We start from the raw sequence: 12373 nt of genomic DNA, 5'->3' as shown, positions 1-12373 counted from the left end.
AATGTTCACTATTAATGTTCGCTATTAATGTTCACTATCAATGTTCACTACTAATGTTTTCTATTAATGTTCACTATCAATGTTCACCACTAATGTTTTCTATTAATGTTCACTATCAATGTTCACTACTAATGTTTTCTATTAATGTTCACTATCAATGTTCACTACTAATGTTTTCTATTAATGTTCACTATTAATGTTCACTACTAATGTTTTCTATTAATGTTCACTACTAATGTTCACAACTAATGTTTTCTATTAATGTTCGCTATTAATGTTCACTATTAACGTTCACTACTAATGTTTTCTATTAATGTTCACTACTAATGTTCACTATCAATGTTCGCTATTAATGTTCACTACTAATAGAGGGACTGTCTCTCATCACAGTAGTCTCCTGTCTCTCTGTCTCTCATCACAGTAGTCTCCTGTCTCTTTGTCTTTGTCTCTCATCACAGTAGTCTCCTGTCTCTCTGTCTCTCATCACAGTAGTCTCCTGTCTCTTTGTCTTTGTCTCTCATCACAGTAGTCTCCTGTCTCTCTGTCTCTCATCACAGTAGTCTCCTGTCTCTTTGTCTCTCATCACAGTAGTCTCCTGTCTCTCTGTCTCTCATCACAGTAGTCTCCTGTCTCTTTGTCTCTCATCACAGTAGTCTCCTGTCTCTCTGTCTCTCATCACAGTAGTCTCCTGTCTCTCTGTCTCTCATCACAGTAGTCTCCTGTCTCTCTGTCTCTCATCACAGTAGTCTCCTGTCTCTCTGTCTCTCATCACAGTAGTCTCCTGTCTCTCTGTCTCTCATCACAGTAGTCTCCTGTCTCTTTGTCTTTGTCTCTCATCACAGTAGTCTCCTGTCCCTTTGTCTCTCATCACAGTAGTCTCCTGTCTCTCTGTCTCTCATCACAGTAGTCTCCTGTCTCTCTGTCTCTCATCACAGTAGTCTCCTGTCTCTCTGTCTCTCATCACAGTAGTCTCCTGTCTCTTTGTCTTTGTCTCTCATCACAGTAGTCTCCTGTCTCTTTGCTCCTCTGTCCTCCAGAGCTCCCACAGCAACATGTCTGGAAGGAGGAGGAGGTTCTGGCTGAGCAGCAGCTCTGTATTCAGGAGAGGAACTCCAGTCCGGACCAAGAGGACCCAGAGCCTCCACAGATTAAAGAGGAACAGGAGGAACTCTGCAGCAGTGAGGAGGGAGAGCAGCTGGTACTGAAGCAGGAGGCTGATGCCTTCATGCTGACTCCTGTTGATGAGGAAAGTGAGCCCAGTGAAGACCACACTCTGGACTTTAGTATCCGTGCAACTCAGAGTGCGCTGGAGGAAAAGCCTTTAAGCTCCATGTCAGCTCAAAGCTCTGTAGTATCAGAACCAACCAGTGACCAGCAGCTCCTCTCTCACAACTCTCATGAAGCTGAAAGCCAAGATCAGAAAGGAGGCGAGCCTGGAGACTCAGGATCAACTAGAGATGCAGAACCAGAACAACAGAACCAACATCACAAAAGCAAACGCCACACTAACAATGTATATAACCCAACTACGGCAACGATTCACCGTAAAACTCACACAGGTACAAAGTCTTTCAAATGTGACACGTGTCAGAAAGCTTTCGAATATAAGTCACAGTTTCAGAGACACCTGGTAATCCACACAGGTGAGAAGCCGTATATCTGCAAGACCTGCGGGAAAGAGTTCAGACTTAATGCTCCCTTGAAACGCCACATGAGAAAACACACAGGTGAGAAGCTGTACCTCTGCAAGACCTGTGGGAAAACATTATGTGACCTTTCATCACTGAAAAGACATACAAGAATCCACACAGGTGAGAAGTCGTTTACTTGTAAAACATGTGGGAAAGATTTCAGACTTAATGATAGCTTGATAATCCACATGAGAATCCACACAGGTGAGAAGCCGTACCTCTGCAAGACCTGCGGGAAAAGATTCCGTTTCAATTCAGCATTGACTAAACACATGAGAACTCACACAGGTGAGAAGCCGTACCTTTGCATGACCTGCAGGAAAAGTTTCGGTGACAGTTCATCACTTACAAGGCATATGAGAATCCACACAAATGAGAAGTCATATGCTTGCAAAACATGTGGGAAAGATTTCGGAAGTAGCAGTTACTTGAAAGACCACGAGAACCCACACAGGTGAGAAGCCGTATATTTGCAAAACATGTGGGATGGATTTCAGATCTACCTGTAACTTGAAATTCCACGAGAGGAAGCACACAGGTGAGAAGCCGCATCACTGCAGCACAGAGGATCCAGTTTTAGTCACAAAAAATGTTTAGAAAAGCCAGATGATAAATGCTAGGTACTCGACAGAAAAACATGTAGAAGACGGAAAAAATAGTGTCTGCTAGGGGAGGGAAAATGGATTCATGTAAAAATCAAGATTCTTATTTTCTAAGATTCTGAATCGATTCAAAAGTTCCACAGATGTATTTTTAAAAATGTTTTTTCTACAAAAGAACCTAGATATGGCTACTGATGGACAGTAATCATACACACCAAGTCAAAGTTGTTTTGAGCATTATTGTGTAATTTGTTTTTGTTATTTTGTGTATAATTTATTTTTGAAGTTTCTGAGATATAAAAAGACGGCTAGCCTAAACCTACCAAATCTATTTACACAACAGGCAGCATTTTTATTTTCTGTGTAACCTGAACTTGTTTTTCTTGAAGTCACTGAGAATTGAGAAATACTAAAAACGTTGAGTAAAAAGTGTTTAATTGTGCAAGTTTAACTTCAATAAACTCCATAATCATGTACATATTCCTCGTCTTTCGTGCCATAATTTGCCACACTGCCTTTATTAGAGGAGACTCAGGATCAACTAGAGATGCAGAACCAGAACAACAGAACCAACATCACAAAAGTAACAGACACACTAACAATGTATATAACCCTACTACGGCAACGATTCAAAGTAAAACTCACACAGGTACAAAGTTTCAAATGTGACACGTGTCAGAAAGCTTTTGAATATAAGTCACAGTTTCAGAGACACCTGGTAATCCACACAGGTGAGAAGCCGTACCTCTGCAACACCTGCGGGGAAAGATTCTGTGCCATCTCAGCATTGAAAAGGCACATGAGAATCCACACAGACGAGAAGTCGTATACTTGTAAAACATGTGGTAGAGCTTTCAGATCTAGCAGTAGCTTGATAAACCACATGAGAACCCACACAGGTGAGAAGCCGTATTCCTGTTACTGAACAAACTTCTTTTAATAAAATAGGAGCATTCAGAACTTCACCTGTGTGCCCTTCAAGTTGAGACAGGAAAAATGCTGCTGGGTTTACACAGGAAACAGCTGCTAGTTGTTTCCTAGGATGATATAGTTCTACTGGTTCATGGTGAAAACACAAGAACACACAGAAGTGAGGCTCCACATGATTGTAGTAGAGACGCACCGATACAGACTCAAATAGCTGGATCAGGTATCGGTGACAACGGGGCCGATCTATTCAATGTTTCATGTTACAGTGTCCTTAAACTGTGATCCTTCCAGTACAGATGTCCTACAGTAAGTCCCAGTTCCCACCAGAGGCAGCCACAGATCAGCCCCAGGTCTCTCATGAAGACAATAACATTAGAGAAGTGTCTGAATCATATAATGCGGAAGCTAAATTCTTTTAATGTCTGTGATACGATCTAATGTAACTTTTACCATTCTTTATAGAAAGCCTTTTAACCTTTTCTTTTACCTGCTGGTTTAACGGGCTGTCTGTGAAGGGCAGGAACAGTCTAAATAGTTTAGTCAAAGTGTGCTCCATCAATATTGGAGTTCAGCAGAAGGACTTGGGCACAAGTTGGGAGGAACATGAGGCTGAAAGCAAAAGAAACGATCAGCCAACCAGATCACATTGTTTGTGTTGAATTCTCTCTGATGACGTTATAATGTTATAATGGGCCCTTAAAGAGAACAAATCCTTACTCCAGGTCCTTTATCCCTTCTGCTGTTACGCTGCTGAACACAGACCATACCCATTTTAAATGACTGTTATTAGAGGAACTTTAAGATATGTTGTTCTCATATATTGTTTCTTATTTTTTGGCTTTCTTGCTAAAATCCTATTTATATGCTTCTTATTGTAACTTATTGTAACCCTCCAACTGCCCCCATGCCTTTAATATGGTTCCTCTGACTTAACTAATTATTGGTTGTTTGTTGGATGGATGGATGGATGGATGAATGGATGGATGGATGAATGGATGGATGGATGGATGAATGGATGAATGGATGAATGGATGGATGAATGGATGGATGGATGGATGGATGGATGAATGGATGGATGGATGGATGAATGGATGAATGGATGAATGGATGGATGAATGGATGGATGGATGGATGGATGGATGAATGGATGGATGAATGAATGGATGGATGGATGAATGGATGGATGAATGAATGGATGGATGAATGGATGGATGGATGAATGGATGGATGGATGAATGGATGAATGGATGGATGGATGAATGGATGGATGAATGAATGGATGGATGGATGGATGGATGGATGGATTGATGGATGGATGGATGAATGGATGAATGGATGTATGGATAGATGAATGGATGGATGGATGAATGGATGAATGGATGGATGGATGGATGGATGAATGGATGGATGGATGGATGGATGGATGGATGAATGGATGAATGGATGGATGGATGGATGGATGGATGAATGATGAATGGATGGATGAATGGATGAATGGCTGTATGGATGGATGAATGGATGGATGGATGAATGGATGAATGGATGGATGGATGGATGCATGCATGGATGGATGGATGGATGGATAGACTGGGAATGCTACAAATGAATTGCCCCCTTGGGGATAAATGAAGTTGTCTGAACTGAATCAGTCTCTTATCGTTCTGTAAATGTCTCATATCAGATGACTCATTAAGCTAATTGGGAGATAATGTTGTGATGTTTTTGTATTAAAACCTGAGGAAGACCATCTGAGGTTGAAACATATCAGTCCATCATGTCCACATGAAATAAAAGCAGTTTGTCTTTTTTTTTTTTCGTGTGTGCGTTTTTTACAAAAGCATCTCAGTGACTCAGTGATCTCAATGTTTATTTTCCGACAGGCCGTGAAGGCAGCATGAACTCCTCTTCCGGTTGTCCGACAATTATTTTTTTTTTTGAAGACAAATATATATTTATATATAAATATATATATATATATAAAAATATATATATAAAAAATATATATATAATATATATATATATTTATATATATATATATATAAATATATATATATATAAAAATATATATATAAAAAATATATATATAATATATATATATATATATATATATATATATATATATATATATATATATATAACGGATCTGATAATTTTTTGGGCAAAAGACACATTAAAGAACATACAAGATTTTTCAGAGAATACATACTTATAATATAATACAATATAAACGTTATCTAAATAAATGAAAAAAGGAGGAATGTATATAAATAAACAGTCATTTGTTAATCAGCAGGCATAGATAAGAACACAAAATAAAAAAGAGGAGCAAGGACTTCAGAAATAAGCTTCAAAAAAATAAAAACAATAAGAAACGAGACATTTCCCCTCAAATCTGTCTTGATATTTTACTAGACTACATTTTTTTAATTAAGTGGTGAGAAAAAATAACTTGAAATCATGTATACCCGGTTGTCCGACAAGGCTTATAGAAGGAGGCTGGTCACGCGTCATTAATACGTCACACCTTCGGGGGTACTACACATGCGCAGTAGAATCTGGTCTGCACTCGCTGAAATTGAGCCAATCACAACGCAGGACCGCAGCTTCAGTTCCACTGCGCATGCGTCATACCCCAAACCTAACCTCCTTCTACAGGCCTTGATGTCAGAGCGGAAGTTCAGATGTTCGTCTTGTTTAATGTTCCGGGTCGCTCATTCCAAACAACAACAGTCACTTTAGGAGTTATTAAGCGGTGAGTTTACATCAGATAACTTTATAAGCTCATTTCAGCTTTTAACAAGAAACGTACCGTTCTGACCTTATAGATGATGCGAGTCTCTGGAGGAGCAGAAAGCAGAGCTATTTAACCTAGAGTCTGTGAAAGTTCCTGTTTGTAACTTCTTGTTGTGTTTCATACACAACTAACTTCTACCACCAGCTGAGCTTCCAGGCCTTCAACGATGACCCCTTAAGCCCCGCTCCTCTGCTCCTCTGCTCCTCTCCTCCTCTGCTCCTCTGCTCCTCTGCTCCTCTGCTCCTCTCCTCCTCTCCTCCTCTGCTCCTCTGCTCCTCTGCTCCTCTCCTCCTCTCCTCCTCTGCTCCTCTGCTCCTCTGCTCCTCTCCTCCTCTGCTCCTCTGCTCCTCTCCTCCTCTGCTCCTCTGCTCCTCTCCTCCTCTGCTCCTCTCCTCCTCTCCTCCTCTGCTCCTCTGCTCCTCTCCTCCTCTCCTCCTCTCCTCCTCTGCTCCTCTCCTCCTCTCCTCCTCTGCTCCTCTGCTCCTCTCCTCCTCTCCTCCTCTCCTCCTCTGCTCCTCTCCTCCTCTGCTCCTCTGCTCCTCCGCTCCTTTGGTCCTCTGCTCCTCTCCTCCTCTGCTCCTCTGCTCCTCTCCTCCTCTCCTCCTCTCCTCCTCTGCTCCTCTCCTCCTCTCCTCCTCTCCTCCTCTGCTCCTCTGCTCCTCTGCTCCTCTCCTCCTCTCCTCCTCTCCTCCTCTCCTCCTCTGCTCCTCTCCTCCTCTGCTCCTCTCCTCCTCTCCTCCTCTCCTCCTCTCCTCCTCTCCTCCTCTCCTCCTCTGCTCCTCTGCCTGCCTTCACTCACACACCGCGCTCGTTCTCTCGCTCTCTCTCTCCACCTCTCCCGTGCATGCTGCTCACTCCACACTGCAGAAGAGTTAGTTTAGCTCTGAGAATATCTAGTGAATGTTCAGTGGACGTTTGTGCAGAAATAACTGCTGCAGCTCCTCCAGACCAACAGAGGTTTCCCGTGTCTTGTGAAGTGACGGGGCTCCGCAGAGAGAAACGTTATCGTCTCCGACCAAAACTCCGGCGTCTCCCCCGTTCCCTCCGGCCGCGGTCGGGAGGCTGAGGCGGGAAAAGCCAACACTAGGATCAGCATTGATTCATGGAGAGACCTTGGTCTGGTCAGCTAACATTACTGCCAAGCAGCTGAAATATAGAGTGATATTGTGCTTTTAGCTGACGTGTGTCTCCTCACTGTGTTGAGTGATGCTCCTTCATGTCTATGTAGAGCGAGCACAAGCGCCAGCAACAGGACGCTGACTTTAGTTGACTTAACGACCACAGGTGAAGCTGTTAACAACACATTTAGGATTCTTACTAACAGTCTCTTTAGTTTTGTCTGTTTCCTTCTTCTTCTTCTTCGTTTGGTTTAATGGCGACTGTTCTCTTAATACATCCATGATGTGAGTGTTAACTACCGTTGATTGTTTCCGTGTGTGTTTTAGATTTCCGTGTCAGTAGCAGAGCTCTGCAGTGATGATGTCCAGTAACGGTGAGGAGCGGAGCGGCTCGGCTCTCAGGTGCTTCGGACAGGTAACGTTAAACACACCAACTCCTTTAACCATAAACTCCTGAGACACTCATTTATTCAGTTTTAAAATCAGTGTGTGAAAAACCAGCCAGCCTTTATTCTAGTTCTTATTGTTAATATGATTATTCCTGTGTTGTCAGTATACCTACACAGCGGAGGAGCACCAGGCGGTGCACCGAGCTCTGCGACAGAGGCTGGGCCCGGAGTACATCAGCAGCAGGATGGCTGGAGGAGGACAGAAGGCCAGTCTTTGTTTATCTCTCTGTGTCTGTCAGCTGGTCATTAGAATCACACCGTTACTGCATTTTCATTGCTCTGAAGAACCCCCCCCCTCGCCCCCAACATAACATGCACGGTACCTGGGATCGTGCTCATTGTTGTGTGTGTGTGTGTGTGTGTGTGTGTGTGTATTGATATATATTAATAGAATATTGACCTGACAGGTGTTTTTTATGTTGTTTGTTCCTCTGTTGATTGTTTGGATCGTGTGATGACAGTCAATACAGTTTTATCTGATCTTATCTTAAGGATAATATTTCCTCGAGGGGAAACTATAAGATATTGTTGCAACCTACTTTCCAGTATGATAAATCAGTTAATCATAAGACCACCCCCCCTCTCTCATGTCAACTCATGAATGGACTCTTCCAGGTTTGCTATGTTGAAGGGCATCGTGTGATCGGCCTGGCCAACGAGATGTTTGGATACAACGGATGGTCTCACTCCATCTCTCAGCAGAACGTCGGTACGACTCCTCCAGCTTCTCGTCACCAGAGGATGCCGTTAAAGTCGACACAGTCAGACTGACAACACTCTTCTGTTTTACAGACTTCATCGACCACCTCAACGGGAAGTTCTATGTGGGAGTCAGTGCGTTTATCAAAGTGCAGCTGAAGGTCAGATGAAGAACCATTTATGTTACTGTATTGATTTTAATTTCATTTTCTCATGATGGATAACCTGATCAAGATTATCAGATTAGAATTCAACATTATGTATATTTCATGTCGTCCACATGAGTTTGTGTGTAACGTGCACTCTTCCTCCAGGACGGGTCGTTCCATGAGGATGTCGGGTACGGAGTCAGTGAAGGACTGAAGTCTAAAGCTCTGTCGCTGGAGAAGGCCAGAAAGGAAGCTGTGACGGACGGCATGAAGAGAGCACTGAAGTACTGGAATATCAATCTTTCTAAAATATGATATGTTATAAGAAGACTGATGAAAGACTCGCTGACGTTCAACTTCTTTGTTGTTTTTTGGGGTCTTGTTTAGATGCTTCGGTAACGCTCTTGGAAACTGCATCCTGGATAAAGAATACCTCATAGCCATTAACAAGATCCCCAAACAGGTCAGATACAGATCAACCCTTAGCATTTAGTGTCTTTATTCTCATTCAACAATGTTTGGATGCTGAATCTCCTCCTCTACACCAAGCCTCGACCTCCTGTGGACCCGGCCCAGACCAAGCGCTCTGAGGGGGAGCCGTCAGTGGAGAAGGCCCGGATCTCCAGTCTGGTCCGAGAGCAAAAGCTCGTATCTGCGGCGGGTCCTGGCAGGACGCCGCTGGAGCCCAGAGTCCTCAACCAGAACCAGAACTATTCAGACGTTCATACCCCTACAGCTGCTGGCCCCGCTGACAGGAGGAGTGAGAACCTGGACTCCAGGTAACCAGCAGCGGGTCTAGTGGCTGTTTTTAACGACACTTCTTCATCTCTTGTGCTTCACCTCCGATCTGTGACCTCCGTCTCTCCCTCTAAGACCCGTCACGGACTCGGTAGACGTCAGCGGGTCTGAAGTGCACACGGACCCCAAACAGCTGAGAAAGCTCCGGCAGCAGCAGCTTCAAGAGAAGTTCCGGAGAGAGATGGAGACCCGGAAGCTGCAGCAGAAACAGGATTACGCCAAGTCTGAGGACACAGAGGTCGTTATTGGACGAGGATCCAGCGGAGGTAAAGGTTTCCTGTGTCGTCATGAGGGATTTCATTCTGTGTAAAGCAGCGGTCTCCAACTCAAATTACCCAGAAGTGGACGGGTTTGTCTTTACTACAGCTTCAGTACTCAGCAATAAGTTCCTCCCTCGTACCGACAGTAGCGCTGTGAGACTCTTTATCTGACAACAGCTGATTTCTGCTGGCAGACTGAAGAAGAATAGGAAGAAGTCACATTTAATGCCACAAAAAATAAATATCCAACTCTCTTGAAACTGCTAAACTGTTGAAAAGTTGCACAGCCGGCTACATGTGAAGTAAAGAGTTGATTTTTATGCTCTAATTTTGAAGCCTTGCTAGTAAAATAAAAAAAAGACTGAAAAATAAAAACAGGAAAATAATCTTTTGCAGACCAGATGTGATGTTGAATTTGAAACGTGCTTTATGACATTGTGTTGGATTTGGCCTCCAGGTTTGAGTGTCTCTTTGTTCTTAACTTTTAGGAGTATGAGTGTTTTTCTAAAGGTGTAATCCATTCCTCCAGGTCATGAAGATGTACCTGCGTGCAGGGACAGCAGCTCAGCTGGACACAGGAAGCCCAGCAGCAGGGACGAGCATCTAGCAGGTGCTGTAAACCAGAGGGCTCAACATACTTTAACACAGTGTGGGGAGGAAACCTGCCTCTCTTCACCTTTTCCCAGCGAGCCTCACTCAGTGAAACTGGTTTGTCTTCTCCTGCAGACGATCCTGAGCTCTGGGATTTCACTCTGGACGGGATCGATGCGCTGGATATCCCTTCAGGCAGCCCGCTCTCCAGAGAACTCCGGCCCGGCACGCCCGGGAATCACCAGATGCAGACGCGAAGTAAGACCCCTCAAAGAGCCCCGGGCAGACCTCCGGACGAGGGCCCTTCGTACAGCCGAGGACAGGACCGGGCTCAGCACAGACCTCAACATCAGAACCAGTATCAGGCCGGACCAGGTGAGGTTTCATGAGACAGATGTTAGTGAGCTGTTGTCTGAATTTTGTGCTCTTCAATCTACTGTTTCTCGGTTCCAGGTGAAGCCGTCAGTCCGTACAGACACGGACAGAACATGAAGAAACGCCGACTGGACACTTGAGAGTTCATGTTGCTTCCTCAACACTTTATAACATTGATTTTACTTTTGTTTTCATATTTATTTAATTTTTGCAATGAGTTGCTGCTATTTGATTTTTGGAGAAATGTTATCTGGTTTTGTAAAAAACAATAAACACAAAACCACAGAAGTCAGTCGGCTGAGTTTTATTTATATTTATTGATAGAAACCAACAAACTCTTAATAAATAGTACAGGTTGTTTTTTTTAAACTTTGATTGGTGCTTATTTGATCACATATTTAATATTGTAGAGAACTATGTAGGGATTTCACTTTTCAGGGTCTTGGAATCATTTTATTTCAAGAAAAAAAAAAACATCCCAGAGGAGCAATATTCACAAATTAGTGAAATAAAATATCACAATCTGGTCATAACATGTTAACGATTATTCCAATAAGCATGACAAGTGCTTTAATTGATATTATTTTTATTTGTTTTTACATTTTGTACAATGTGGAAAACAGACACAAAACAGACACTGAATCACAGAGGTCAGTGAGGAGGGATCAGAAAGAAGAGCTGGACAGATGTTACTGCGTGTCAGCAGCCTCAGACGCTTCTGTAGAGGGCTGTGATCATTACTGATAGGAGCAGAGGAGCATGTGGACCTTTAAGAGCTTTGTTGTGACCTTGTGCTGTACAGTAGCCAGTTGTCATGTGTAAGATTAAACACCAGTGAAGCCAGCATGCAGAAATCATACGCCCATAGTTTGATATTGAAGTTGTGCCTGTGATATCGAACAGATCAACGCGTTGTGATCACTCTCAGGAAGGCAAAGAATAAGAATTAACAAAAAGATCTAATATTCCAACATCAAAAACATTGAAGTCGGTAACAACCCTCATCAGCATGCAAGTGTTTCCCTCACCCCTCAGTCCCTTTAAAACTTTAAACGTTGCATATTCTGCATTGCAGTAACTTATTTTTCTCTAGAGAAGTTTAACTATTCATCCAATCTACGAGCAGGCGGAAGAGTCACAATGACAGCATGGCACTCGTGTGAGGTGGGGAGACAGAATTAGAGCCAGCATGACAACTTTTAAACCTTTATACAGCTCGCTCGCTGCCGGAACCAGCGAAACGCTTTAATGGGAAATCCACAAAAACAAATGTCAGCCGAACACATGAGCCAAATATAAAACACACAAAGTGACCTGTAGAGAGAACAGAAACGCTTCCACATCACTCCCTGTGCTCTTCGTTCTGCAGTCCTGTCTGGTGTTTCAGAGCGTCACAGACTCTGAGCTCTCCGTGCAACAGTTCTGGAGCTACCTGTTGTTTAGTTAACTGGGTTTCTGCAGTACGGTCACAGGTTAACTGGTTAACTGGGTTTCTGCAGTACGGTCACAGGTTAACTGGGTTTCTGCAGTACGGTCACAGGTTAACTGGTTAACTGGGTTTCTGCAATACGGTCACAGGTTAACTGGGTTTCTGCGGTACGGTCACGGCTACACGACTAGACGGATCTGGAACTTGTCATTAGTGAGGATGCAAGGCACTAAAGTGTTCCTCATGTTTACAGGCTAGAGTGCATGTGCATGTAGAGTGGGTCACCACAAGCGTACTCTAGTGACTGAGCATTACGTGAAAGCATTTACCTCACATCAACATATATACAATAGAATAGAAAGGGGGGGGGGGGGGGCAGGGCAGTCATAGAGAGAAGAGCTTAATAAACCACGGGATCACTCCTGCGTGGGGAGTAGGATACCAACAACAACAACAACCCTGCAATTGCACTTTTTATATTCCTTTAA

At 43.4% G+C, this 12373-nt stretch overlaps 2 protein-coding genes across 5 annotated transcripts; both read left to right on the top strand.

The window, feature by feature from the left end:
- Positions 1-992: 992 nt before the first annotated feature.
- Positions 993-2547, top strand: LOC119487312 (zinc finger protein 37 homolog). Its single transcript, XM_037768082.1, is given in 2 exon segments — positions 993-2136; positions 2138-2547. Coding segments are annotated over 2 exon segments (1062 nt in total). The 5' UTR covers positions 993-1225; the 3' UTR covers positions 2289-2547.
- A 3275-nt stretch (positions 2548-5822) lies between these two features.
- rad52 (RAD52 homolog, DNA repair protein) lies at positions 5823-10678 on the top strand. 4 transcript variants are annotated; one of them, XM_037768099.1, is made up of 12 exons: positions 5823-5975; positions 7463-7550; positions 7689-7790; positions 8200-8293; positions 8377-8444; positions 8598-8716; positions 8820-8895; positions 8982-9211; positions 9306-9496; positions 10020-10100; positions 10217-10456; positions 10535-10678. In XM_037768099.1, the coding sequence occupies exons 2-12, from the start codon at positions 7494-7496 to the stop codon at positions 10594-10596; spliced, it is 1320 nt and encodes a 439-aa protein (XP_037624027.1). In that variant the 5' UTR covers positions 5823-5975; positions 7463-7493; the 3' UTR covers positions 10597-10678. The 4 variants fall into 4 exon arrangements, with proteins under 4 accessions (XP_037624027.1, XP_037624030.1, XP_037624029.1 ...); XM_037768102.1 differs by lacking the exon at positions 5823-5975 and adding an exon at positions 6072-6096; XM_037768101.1 differs by lacking the exon at positions 5823-5975 and adding an exon at positions 7113-7138.
- Positions 10679-12373: the final 1695 nt, after the last annotated feature.

Source organism: Sebastes umbrosus, chromosome 4, assembly GCF_015220745.1.
Source record: "Sebastes umbrosus isolate fSebUmb1 chromosome 4, fSebUmb1.pri, whole genome shotgun sequence".
In the NCBI taxonomy this organism is placed as follows: domain Eukaryota; kingdom Metazoa; phylum Chordata; class Actinopteri; order Perciformes; family Sebastidae; genus Sebastes; species Sebastes umbrosus.
The sequence above is the reverse complement of the archived record's forward strand: the minus strand, read 5'-3'. Positions and strand labels throughout refer to the sequence as shown.